This window comes from Solea senegalensis, linkage group LG3 (genome assembly GCF_019176455.1).
Source record: "Solea senegalensis isolate Sse05_10M linkage group LG3, IFAPA_SoseM_1, whole genome shotgun sequence".
Classification (NCBI taxonomy): Eukaryota; Metazoa; Chordata; class Actinopteri; order Pleuronectiformes; family Soleidae; genus Solea; species Solea senegalensis.
The window spans coordinates 11577210-11590490 of record NC_058023.1 but is presented as its reverse complement, the minus strand read 5'-3'; the positions used below and the strand labels follow the sequence as shown (position 1 = coordinate 11590490).

Sequence of the window (13281 nt, the reverse complement as noted above, 5' to 3'; positions counted from 1 at the left end):
AGACAGTCTTGTGGTCAATCATGAGTGACCTGTGGACACTGGAGAGATATCACTCATCCCTCCTGTGTGTCTAGATCCTATTGTATCTTTCCTGTGTCCGACTTTGTAGCTGCAAACCACACTGTTGTTTCTGCCTCTATATATGTCTGCAATCCACATTAGTTTTAGAGCCACTAAAATGTGTATGTATGTCTGTATATATATATATATATATATATGTATACACACAAACACAGGGTATGCGATTGGAGTGGAGCTGAGGAATTATGACAGCAGTGTGTAGGAAATGTAAGAAATAACAACAAATCATACGTTATATAATAGAAATTAGAGACACCTTATCGCTCGCTCCATCAGTGTCTGAAGTACATGTGAGGAAGAGAGGAGGATAAGAGCAAATTATCTTATTGGGAATAAATCTGGCTCCTGTGAAAAGTCCATAGCTGTCTTTGCTCGGCCTATTTACACCACTGTGTTTTAACATTGTTGCTTCGAGAGCTCTATATTCTCTCCGGTAGTGCTTGGTATGAAAAGTTTGAGAACCATTGATCTACAGTATATTGTTAATTAGGTCATGATTGTTTTGTCCTCTTTAAAATGTGGGTCCATATACAATAGGTTTGGGAAACTGGTTTGATGTGCCGATGGGCACAAATACAGACCTTTGGAAACAATGACACAGTTACCCACAAGCACTTCTTGATTGTTTCTTGCCAGTCGTGACTGATAACACTTATATCATGTGACCATTCAGGTACACTGGCATTCACATGCAGTGAGAACAGGAGTACATTTTCTCCTCTGCAGTCGTTCGTTTGAGTGTATTACCAATGTGAAACTACAAAGGTGAAAAGTAAGAAAATATTTATTTTACGTGAATCAAACTGGAAGTAAGTTTTATGGATAAAAAAACCCCCCACCATTATAGATTTGGACTAAATCTGTCCTGTGGCTCAAATGTTAAATATTATTGATTAGGAGAGTTTGAAATGACTTCTGAAGAAGCACGATCTAATCATTTCCCGATTATCATCAGAAAACACTGACTTCAGTGGTGTAAGTACAATCACGGGTGAGGTAGTGCCTACATTTTCTACATGCATGTCCATCCCTGTCTTCAGAACAATTAAATTAACTGTAATGACATCAGCCTTTAGGGGGTGGGATTGGCGACAAAATAAACACTGATAGAATTTTATGCGGCCACAATTAAATCAAAGTTATTGCAAGAGTTTCCTCATGAACTTGCTTTTTCCCTTCCATCCACAACACATAAAAAAGTTAGCCCCCCAATTCCCTTGGAGCATTCATAAAATAAATATGAAACAGAAATCAATTTAACAAAGCCCTAACTGCTATTCCTCGGTTGCCTTTTTCCTGCAGTTGCGCTAGAAAAATAAAATTTAAAGACAATAAAAAGGTCATAAATTGTAGAAATCAAATGGCGTCCTCTAAGGTTTATGGTCGAATTCCCCTCGCTGATGTGATTTCAAGTCGTTATTTCGCCCCAGTGAGCATAAATGGAATGGGATTTATATTAAAATGGTATACCACATGTTCGATGTTGGAGGAGTGATCAATGATTCCATTAATTAGCTTTACATATGGACCAGTACGTTTTGATTTTCTCTCGAGCTCTCCATCTTCTCTGCTGTACACTGGTGCTGCATATCTTCTTATCCTACCATGCCTGCACTTTTATCTGCCTCTCTATCCCACACTATCTTCCCTCATAGGCTGGTTAAACACGGCACAGCAAGCAGAGTAGACCTTTTGATTCAGGTGAATGCCTGATTATTATCAAGGCTTCACCTACGCCTTTCAGTTTGCGCTCCTGTTCTTACACAGAGACCTGTGTGGGAGGTCAGTGTTCACGGCCAGACCTCTGTTGCACAAACAGCCTGTTTGCAACTTTGCATGCATGGGCACTGACGATAACAAGGCTGTGTCTGATACGATCGCTGCTGATAGCTGCCAGAGGGTGTTTGTTGTTGCCAATGGAAAAGTGTCAGGTGCTGCTGTAACTGTTGTACTGCACTTTGTTGAGATGCAGTCAGGAAAACGCTCACGCCCTGATATTAGACTAACCTGACCTGATAGGATCTGATTCACATATATGTGAACAGTGAAAGGGAAAAGTGCCACAGTGGCTGTATGTAAATAAACGCTCAGTGAAATACTGTATGTCCAAAATGTGTGTGAGGGAGCTGTATATTTAGAAAGGTGTCTGTCATTGAGAGTGTTTGCAAGGTACCCAACTCCCAATGCTCCCCGGGTGCTACTCAGTGTTGTAATTCTAGGATGGGTCAAAAATGCAGAGGACTACTTTCCCTAAAGGGGTTAATAAAACTTTATATTTTATATTTTGTTGACACTGGTCTTTCACTATAAGGAGCCTGACAGCAGGACAAATGTATACAACACAAACTTTTATTTAATCAGGAACCAGAACTCCACAAAGAGGCCTTTTAAGACCTTCAGTCCGACTAAGCATATACTCTACATGTAGGAGTAATCGGACAATGAGTCACATTATCCAGGTATGTTAGTCAGACTAAGACTAGCTCGATCTTAGTCTTTCATCTTAGTGATGTGATCAATTTTAACATTTACAAATGAGTAACCAAAAATAATAAAACAAAGCCATAGGATATGAATGGCTTTCGGGTGAGAAGAGCTTAATATATGTGAAACATGCATGTTTAGAATTTAAATTGAGAACATTCTTGATTGTTATAATCACTATTTTATGCAAAACAGTAATATTGCCCTTTGCTGATAACTCCTTCAATGTAGTGATTCCAAAGCAGCCAGTAACTTTGCCTAATGTTTTTGATATATTCATAACCTAAATCCTCACAGTTCATTGGTATGCATCCCCCAAAACATTAATTACATTCAAATCCACTCTAATTTGTCTTAATTTTTCACCTCTGTCAACAGAAACATGAATACTACCCGCTGATTATTCCATGGCAGGCAATTCAAAAATGCTTCACAAAAGACAAGAAAATAAGCAAGACCATTTGCATATCAACAAGATTCAAACCAAGTATTTCTTTTGAAGTTACCTCTTTTGAAAATAAACATGCAGGAAGGGGAGAAAAATCATAATTGTCACAGTTTTGAATTTTCAATAGGAATTGTAGACAAACACAAACTCCGCACGGCTGAAAACAAAGCTTTTCAGGTGATAATTTTGGGGAGTGATATGACACAACACTGTCGCGTCTCGTCTTCTCACCATGTATGCGCCCTCTAATTTTCTTTTGACAGTCAAGCGGAGAGCTCTCTACAAATTATTGAACACTGGAGATGTAATTTTACACTGCTTTGTACTTTCCTATTAAGATGCTATTAGCGGTTTGAGGCTTGTTGTTAATCAGAGCGTAGGGAACGGAGTAGAATGGATCTCTAATCACCAAGACTGTAATCGCCTCATGCATCAATGCAGACAATCAGACAAGGTGAGAGATGCTCAAATACATATGAATGCTTGTTTACTTGTCAACAAGTGTGCATTAGCACAAACAGTATGCAGTACATACATGTACTGACATGGTTATCAGGACAAGGCAGAATGAGATTTGAATGAGTTTTGTACCTGGCTGTTCAACACCACCATTAACATAATATATTGACTTGATCTAATTAAAAAAATTTAAATCCAACTGCATGCTCAACTACTGAGTTTATATTACCTGCTTCTTAAAGCTTTATTAATTATTTTAATATCTCAAACAGCTGTGTGTAGTATATGGCAAATGGGAACCCCATAAAATCACCAGATTATGTTCCATTTGGCGCTGTAGAGCTTTTAAAGGGTCCGATGAATTAGTATTAGTGACATCTAATGGTGAGACTGAAGATTGCAACAAAAGTCACTTGTCAAGAATGATGTCAAGTTGTCCACCAGCTGACCCAGGTTTGGACAACTTCTTCTTTCAGCATCTCCTTTTATGGGTCCCGACAGCTGATCATCTGTCTCCATCTTGTCCTGTCCTCCTCTGTGGTCTTCCTCTTATATTTATGCTTGGCAGCTCCATCTTCAACATCCTTTGTCCAATATAATCATTATCCCTCCTCTGCACATAACCATATTTTATCTCCAGTACGTTAAACCTGAACTGTCCCTTGAGTTTGCTCATTTCTAATCCTGTCCATCCTGGCCACCCTGGTCCATCTTGGTCCTGTCCATCCGGGTCAATCCCAACAAAAATCTCTGCCTCCTGTCTTCTAGACCAGAGTTCCTCAATCCTGGTTCTGGGGAACCACTGCCATGCATGTTTTGGATGTTTACTTGCTCCAACATAGCAGGGCAGTGGGTCCCCAGGACCAGGATTGAGATTTTATAGACCCTCCCTTTCACTTTTGCTGCAATCCTCATCACACATCACCCCTGACATCTCCACCCACTCTACCCTGTCTGCACTCTCTTCTTCGCCGCTCTTGTTCCATTGCTTTGGATGGTTGACCCCAGGTATTTAAATACATCTGCACCATACCACCTGTCTCACTGTCATTCGCACACAGGTATTCTTTCTTCATTCCTCTTCTCTCCAGTGTATACCTCCACCTCTTCCGGCTCTCTTCTACCTGTCCCCTACTCTCACTACAGATTAGAATATCCGCAAACAGCATAGCAGACGGAAACTCTAGCCTGACCTCATCTGTCAACCTGTCCATCACCATTGCAAACAAGAAGGGGCTCAGAGCTGATCCCTGATGTTATCCCTCCTTAACCTTGAACCCGCCTGTCACTTCAGCTGCACACCTCTCACTGTCCTCATACATGTCCTGCACCACCCTCACATACTTCTCTGCCACTCCTGACTTCTTTACACAGTACCACAGTTCCTCTCTTGGCACCCAATCATAAGCTTTCTCTAGCTCCATAAAGACACAGTGCAGCACCTTCTGACCTTCTCTTTACTTCTTCATCAGCACCCTTCATCACAACTGTGACACTCTTTCTTAGCTTGAACCCATCCGGCTGCTCACTGATCTTTTCTTGACCAAGCTTCAACAATTCTTTCTCATATCTTCATGGTGTGGCTCATCAACGTGATACCTGTGCAATTACTATAGTTCTGCACATCACCCTTGAAAATCTGTCTACTGCACTACCATTCCTCAGGCATTTTCTCACTCTCCAAAATTGTGTTAAACAATCTGGTCAAAATGTCCACTGCTCTCTCTCCTAGACATCTCCATACCTCCACTGGTGTGTCATCTTTCAAACTTGCCTTTCCACTTCCTAAGACACTGTTTCCTCATCTGTCCTCCTCTCTCTCTCATTTTCCTCATTTTAGTCGGAAGTTGGAAATTTCCAGCTCAGAAAATTGGATGAACCTCACCAAAACCCAAAACAGAATTCCAATATGTTTGAGTAGCACTTCTGTCTATTTGTTTCACAGTAAATCAGTTATATACACATAGTCCTGTTCAGTTTGTATCTGTGGGCATATTGCTATGCTCATTCTGTTACAAATGTAAAGTGTTGTTATTGACTGGCATTGCTAACAAGGGCTAGCCTGGGATATATTTGTGTCCATGTTATTTTCAAACTTCTCTCTGGAATGTGATTAACTCTCTGGAACTGAGTTCCAATGTAAATGGAATGCATCATTAATCCAGGGCAACCCGCTGTGATGTAATGAACTGATTTTTTTTTTTGAAGCCCTGACATTTTTAAACCTTTAAACTACTCATTGAAACCATATATTCACTTACATGCACTGTATTTGATCAGTGGAGTCACCCCCTGATGGCCAAAGAAGAGAATACAGGCATCAGGCACTTAGGCATTGGCTTCACATTCCAGAGTTGAAAAAGTTGCTGGCTGTCTGCTTTAGGCAACTTTTACCGTATTAGGTAAAATATGCTTGAGAAAATGGTTGTTTGTCTCTAGCTGTGTGTGGCCCTGCGATGGACTGGCGAACTGTCCAGGGTGTACCCCGCCTATTGCCCGATGTAGCTGAGATTGGCACAGCACCCCCCACGACCCTCTGGTGGAGGATAAAGCGGTAGATGATGATGATGATGATGCTTGATCTGTAACTTGTTACTCTGCCCTCGAAATAAAAAGTATTTATTATTACAGCTAAGTAAAATTATTTTTTCAAGAACCCAGTGAGATAAATGGCTGTAAACCTGAATTTGCATGAATAATCTTCTAGTTGTTTACTTTTCTACTGTAACAGAAACCTTACTGCATTATGGTGTATGTATCTCTTTTTTTTTTATGAAAAAACACAATGGTAACCAACACATTTTCAACATGTTATATTTTAATTTCTGCAGAGACAAAAATGACAAGCAATCTATTTACACAAACCTGTACAAAAGCAAAATTAAATTATGTAAAATATCTCATAAATAGAAGTGGACTTGCGTTCAATACACTTTGCCATGTTCAGCTAAGCTGCGTGCATAGTGACTCATATTAAACGATGATAAATTTTGTTCCTCAATTTATCTATATCAACATCCAAGTCGCAGGACAAGTAACTAATGGTTAATATTACAAATCTCATTACACACCGTGAATGCTATATGAATTAGAGGCGAGCACAGACTGAACACACACCTTGGGCGGCAACGGGATACCAGGCATTTTGATGGAGGTGTTTGTGTACGACTTTGTGGTCAGTCAAATGGAAAAAGAAAATTTCAGAAAATCGTGCAAACTCCTGTCGCATTTGCCTCAGTGAGTACCAGAAAAGAGACATTTTGAGTCTGTCACAGCTCACAACTGAACTGCTGTGCATATTGTCCTTCATTACCCTTTTTGTCTGAGGTTCATGTAACAGAGTCCTTCATGTGAGCAAGGAAATCCAAAACACTGCGTTGCAATATCGGCGTGAACATCAAATCCGGCTTTTCTTGTTGGACTGTGTTTTATCATCGACTGATGTGCATATACTCTGTGCCTACTGTAAATCTGTGGGTGTGAGTGTTGTGTCGCTCGGCACATCCTGAGGTGTGTGCTCTGTCGGTTACTCTCCCTTGCAGCTTTTTTTTTTTTATTTAGGTGTTTTCCATATATTTTTTCTTTGCTCCCCCCTCCTTTACGACTTCCACTCTTCCTAGTAAACTGTCACATTAGCATTTTTATCTCTAGGCTCCCTCAACTACGAACAGTCAAATGTCTCCAAGGATTTTTTTTTCCTGTCCAACAACCCCTCCCACCCACCTATCTTCCTATGCTTCTATATTCAGTCCTAGAGCTCATTTCATGCACAAAGTAGGTTCCTTGACCTCTGATGTCATACATGTACATGACTGGAACACGACAAAGAAAGAAAATCCATTATATCGTTATTATTATTATTACTACCACCAACAAGCAACGCTTCAGTGTACCTGTACTCATTCAGAAATGCACTATGCACGTTATCCACTTGGATATTGGACGTATATTGGGCCCGCTGACATTTGACTGGTCTCACCACCGAGAAGCCATTTGACATCACAGGATTTCGTTTTGAAGATATGTGAACGCACTTCAGTCTCACGTGCCACCTCATGTACTTTTGAACACATTGTCATTGTTTATGCACTGTTCAGAACCGACATTTAATCATACCGATTGGTATAAAAAGGCACAATTGCATATTTGCATTCACACTCGTTGTTTTTTGAAATGTTTTTTTTTTTCCTTTTTTTTCCAGAAGCACTCTAAATATACAAAATGGCATCCGATAAAGAAAAAGTAAAAGCACATTGTACATTGTTGTGATCAGTTCTGTGATTTTAACTGTTAGTATGTAACAAAAGAGGAAAAAGCAAAACAAAAACAAGACTCTCTGAAATTTCATGATATAAATGAGATATTTAAAAGATTTGGGTTTGCATGTTTATGAGAGACAATGAAATTAGGCATCAAAAATCAACTGTATGTGGAGTCTTAACTGTACTATGTTGGCTAATTAATGGCTAATTTTTCTTTAAGTATAACAAAAGCAAGCAACAAGGTGGATTTTCATGTTCACAGCGGTAAGATTTTTTTTGTACATTTCGTTTTACTTTTTTTTTCTTTTTCCTTCGCAGTAAGTGAAGTAAGTTCCCATTAAACGTGCAGTAAAAAGTAAATATTCATGTATACAGTTGATAAGTATAGGAGCACTTTTCTGTCGAACAACGAGTAGTACTTACAGACTATAGACTGCTGCCGGAATGCTGAAAAAAAGCAGGTCCGTTTAAACCAAAGGGGTTTACACTAACGTTTAAAAAAGGTTCCATTGCATCAGATATTCTTTTGCTTTATTACAATCGTGAGAGTTTATACCTCTGTGGCTGCGAGAAAGAAAAATTACGGTCGACGAGGAGGCACAACATCATGTGTAAGTAGTTATTATGTGTGAGCTGTGAGGATGTACATCACATTCTTATTCAAGATACATCCTTTAAAACAAAATAAAAATGTGTGTACTTCAATCAAGGTTCTTCCGGAAAGCTATTCTATGTGTAAATGGGGGAATGTTTTATCTTGCTGGCTAAGCTGTGATTTCAATTCAACTCTTTTTTTTTTTTTTTCCTCAGGCCTGAAAATAAAGATAAAAAATAAAAACATCCTGGTTCCCGCGCATTCAGGCGTTGCATTTTGATTGTTCTCCATTGAGCTGGATTCTTACATTCGTGCTCAAAGATGCCATGTAATACAGAACGTATCAATGACTAGTGCTAAAAGGTACTCGACGACAGCCAAATGTCGGGTTAATGTCAGCTTGGCGTCTATTTGAAGATGTGAGAAAGCAGTTGATGCTGGTTGGTCACACATACATTAGATTTATTGCTCCGTCTATCACAAAGAAAAAGTCATTACAGTAAAAAGCTGTTTTTTGCAGCTGTTTAAGGACCAACTTTCTATGCCTATTATTGTGTAAATCTACATGGCCTGTACACACACATACTGTACAGTAATCTGCATATCTGGCCAATACACACATACATTTTCAATTGCACCTCCGTAATTTTAATCTCTGCATGCCACACACTGTGCTTACCCAATGTTTTCAGTCAATACAGCAGTGCCACTGGCCTCATTTAAATGAATAAGCTTTATCTGCTCATTTATGTTTGGAAAAAAAAAACATAGAAAACCCCATTGCACTGATTTAAACTCTAGGATCCCATTGAGGCAATAGGACTACTTAAACTTTCTCTCTCTCTCACACACACACACACACACACACAGCCAGTGTGATGTCAGGTCATGGCTCTAAGATCTTGCATTTCTTAAAGAAGGTTTTGGTCACGGTGTCACTGAACAAAGACGAATTACAAAGAGACTGAGGAAAGGTAGCGAGACACAAGGGAGATGAGAGCGTTTAGCGTCCAATGATTTCTGTACAATGAGTGATTTTTAACCTGCGAAGTGCTCACACTACTAAGATAGAGTCAGTCATGTGTTCATCAGAGTGTATCAGTGGTGATGTAGTCTGTACCAAGGGTTTGTTGCAGCAAATTCCAATGTATTCCATCCACTTCAAGAGAGGACCGACGTAAAAGTTGAGTGTTTAAAGCTTAGTCATTGAAAGTTTCAAATGTAGCCAAGTCTCCTTCAGCTCCCAAGCAAATTGTATCACAAAGAGTCAACACGGCTGATGGTAGAGAGACCATTGTGTCCAATATATTGTCGCAGCCACAGAGTGACACGGCCAGAGCGCTGGCCTGTTCAGAATAAAAATGAAAAATAAAAATAGAGATAGGTAGAGTCAGACACTTGTAAATAGTCAAAATAATCCACATGTACAGCTTTGCTTCTAGAAAAAAACATAAACAGAAAAAAAAAATGGTGTCTTTTACAGAGTATCATCTTCTAGGTGTATCGGTGACAGGGGAAATGCATGCATGTACTGATTATGTAAAATGAGTTGATTATTATTGTACAGATTGACTGTCAGGCAGCAGATTGTGTCCCAAGAGCCCGACACACCGGTAGAACAGCTTTATCCAAAGTCCAATCATTGCCCACAACAGTTCCCCCACCTGCTCCCTTCTTTCTTGAAATGGTACTGTTTATCTATCCAAACATTTTTCAATAAGAAGCTGTTGTAAAAGTCTTTGGAGAAAGTTCAGGTACTACCTTGTGCGGAACAAGGGAGGCTAAAAGCTTCAAGAGCTGTAATGGTGGTGGGTTAAAGCAGCTACGCTTAGTGTTGTATAGTTTAGTGCCATACAGGTGTGTCTAACCCTCCCAGCTCACAGGTACACCTCGCGCCGCGTTAAGGTGCCACAAGTTGTGGGTTTGTACTCCCCGGTAGGTGCCAGGGGGATCTCCTCGGTGGGGTGGCCCAGCACCTCCTCCCCGCCTCCTGGTGAGCCGTAGGAAGGCGAGCCAAAGGCCTCATAGGAGGAGGAGGAGGAGGCCATCTTCTTGTTGAGCAGGTTGCGATTGCGGTCGCCCATCATGTGCGCGGCGGTGGGGTCTCCGTTGGCCATGGCGGCCATGGCGAGGGTCTCTTGGCTGCCGGGCTGGTCGGCACTGCTGCTGCTGCCGCCGCTGCCGTTGCCGCTCATGAAAGTGGAAAGCTTTGGTTGTTGGGGGGTGGTGGTGGACTTGGATGGCCGTCGCTCGGGCGACGTGCGCACAGGCATCCAGCAGGAGTCCGAGTGGCCGTACTCGTCGCATTCCCGGGTGCACTTGCCGGTCATGGCTACGTCAGGCAAGGGCCGAGAGTCTGAGAGAATAAGCAGAAATGGAGAAAAAGACAAAAGTAAATGATATTGTTTGTTTTCGCTCCAGTGGGATATTTATTGATTAACTCGCATGTCTGACAGAATAAGTGTTTTGTTGTTGTGACGTGTTAAATGATTTCAATAGAATGAACTCCTTCATTAGATGCGTGAATCTGCATTACTCTGCCTAATGTGGTCATCACCGCATCTAAATGTTAATGAAAGAAGGTCAAAGAAATAAATAAACAATGTAAAGCCAATCACTCAGTGTCACAGCTAATGCAAGTTCAGAATCGTGCCACCAGTGAATAGACCTAATCCTAAACAGATACGTTTTTCATGCAGAATCCATACCACATAAAAGGAAAACAACAACAAAAAAACGAAGACTCCACTTGCTATGACAACAGCCTCAAACTAATAAAAAATGGTGGTGTGAGTTAGGGTATAAACAAATATCATGCTTTGTGCCGAAAAAGGGAAGGGGAGGGGCATAGATGGATTGTTTTTGTTTGATTTGTAAAATGGAAATCCCACAATTAGTTTGTAATGTGTGTGTGTCTGTGCAGTCGCAGCAAAGGGGGAAAAAAAAGTTTCTTATCTAGTGAGTGACAGACGGCAATCATATTCTCATCTAAGTAGCTTAATAGCTTTGTGTGGCTCAAGCGCCCCGATATCCTCTTAAATTCACTAATAGGGGTCTTAACTAATTACCTTGTCGGGCGCTGGGCTTAGATTAACTACATATCCTGTTATTATTGTGGAGAGCAAATTATGTGCTTACAAGAACAACAGGTTTGACAGATACTCCCTGCTAATGACTTAAGTCGGACAGTGCAATATGGGAAAGATAATTAAGCCAAATACAATGAACTGAAGCTGAAGAATTGGCTCATTATGAGGGAGAAATCATTTTGGTGCGAATTGGAAAGGGGGAGTCAACTCCACAGCCTTGACCCAAACAATGGCAACTTTCAGAAAAGTGCCACGACATAAAGGCTAAATTCAGATTACAGGCTACATTGTTCAAATCCAATTTGATTGTGATTAATTCCATTTCAGATTTTGGAAGTCACATTCATAAATGCAAGTGTCTTGCAGTGGAGCACAACTTAAATGCAGGAAGAGCTTTTTGCACACACACCCAGAGCACATTTGTGGGTGAGTTTTTGCTCTGGAAGACGCCACTCTCCTCAATTGTTGCCACACTGCCTGCACTGGTCAGTGACGACAAAGTTCAGACATAGACTGTGCATTAAAATGAATGCAGTCTTCCCATTCCAATACAAGTTCCCTTTGGGAACCGGCTCCATGTCAGAATTTTGCAACCAAAAGTTCACAAAACGCCACCTGCAACCAGGTATAATTATTTCAGCTGTCAATCACTGGTGCCATTCTTGATCTATTTTCCTCCAAATGCAAACATAATTTACAAAAAATCAAATTCTATTTAAGAGCTAGTGATTAAGACCATTAAGAAATTGTTTACTGACTTTATACATCAAGTAAGAAGAAGAAGCAAATTTTCGTAGACTTCCGTTCAGTTTAGTTTTTTGTGCAACCAGCACAATCGCCCCCTGGTGGCTACCTGCTACTTCCTGTGCATGGATATATGCAAAAGGTCACATAGATCCTGCTATGAGTGTTCTCCACTCATCACATGGCACCATATTGGATATAGATGTAATCTGCGACCACATGAACATTGTAATTGTTGATCAGATTTGTGTCCACACAGCATGGAGATCTGATCTGAGTCACAAAAGTCAGATATGAGACACTTCAGCCTGTTTATCTGAACATAGCCAATGTTAGAGAGGTGCTATGTTAGATGTAATTTATTCATGACCTGATGCAAAGCATGGAAAACCAAAATCAAGCAGAAGTGTGGGTGAGTGCAAATTAAGCCAAGCATGCCATTGCCCACAGTTTAAATGGAAAACAAAAAGAGTTTGGACCATGGCTTACTTTTAATGCTCTTTTTCTCCTGTAAAAGAAAAAAAAAATAGAACAGGAATCACTCTTTATGTTTTGCACTGAAGCAGTAAATATATTCATATGAGTATGAGAAACTACCATTGAAGTACCATGGAAACTCTAACTGATCTCAGTTTTTTTTTTTTTTTTTTTTTGCAGAGCAGACAAATGATTGAGGACACAAGGACAGCAAAGAAAGAGAAGGTAGAAAAAATTATACAGAAAGCCCAACTGCTTTGTGTTTTTAATCAACAAATGAATCCCTTGTTTCATGCCTCTGAGCAAAAATATTCAATATTACTTCAAGAGTGCCATTCTTATGCGGCGAGATGCCCTGTTTCTGCTAAATACCCATGTGAAATCCATTTTTGTGTCACAAATTACCTTTGTAATGCATCAAATAATGATTGGCTCTCAATGCATAGGCAACGCCTCGGGTAGAAACTTCCAGTCGATGGAAAAATCAAATAACTTTTTTTCTTTGCCATTCGCGAACACAAACAACCGAGTCGTTCTGCTTAATGAAATGTAAATAGCTAAATTAATGAGGAGATAGGCGAGGAAAAGAAAGCAGAATTGAGAGAGGTATAGTGGCAATCGGAAAAAAAAACGGCTGACATG

General features: G+C 40.3%; 1 protein-coding gene across 1 annotated transcript; it reads right to left on the bottom strand.

Annotated features, from left to right (window-relative positions):
• Positions 1–6272: 6272 nt before the first annotated feature.
• LOC122767157 (protocadherin-8-like) lies at positions 6273–12787 on the bottom strand. Its single transcript, XM_044022543.1, has 2 exons — positions 12652–12787; positions 6273–10685 (listed from the first exon to the last, which is right to left on the bottom strand). The coding sequence occupies exon 2, from the start codon at positions 10657–10659 to the stop codon at positions 10207–10209; it is 453 nt and encodes a 150-aa protein (XP_043878478.1). The 5' UTR covers positions 10660–10685; positions 12652–12787; the 3' UTR covers positions 6273–10206.
• Positions 12788–13281: the final 494 nt, after the last annotated feature.

What these genes read in the sequence shown, in the direction of transcription:
- LOC122767157 (XM_044022543.1), bottom strand. Translation starts at nt 10,659, where the DNA reads ATGACCGGCAAGTGCACCCGGGAATGCGACGAGTACGGCCACTCGGAC.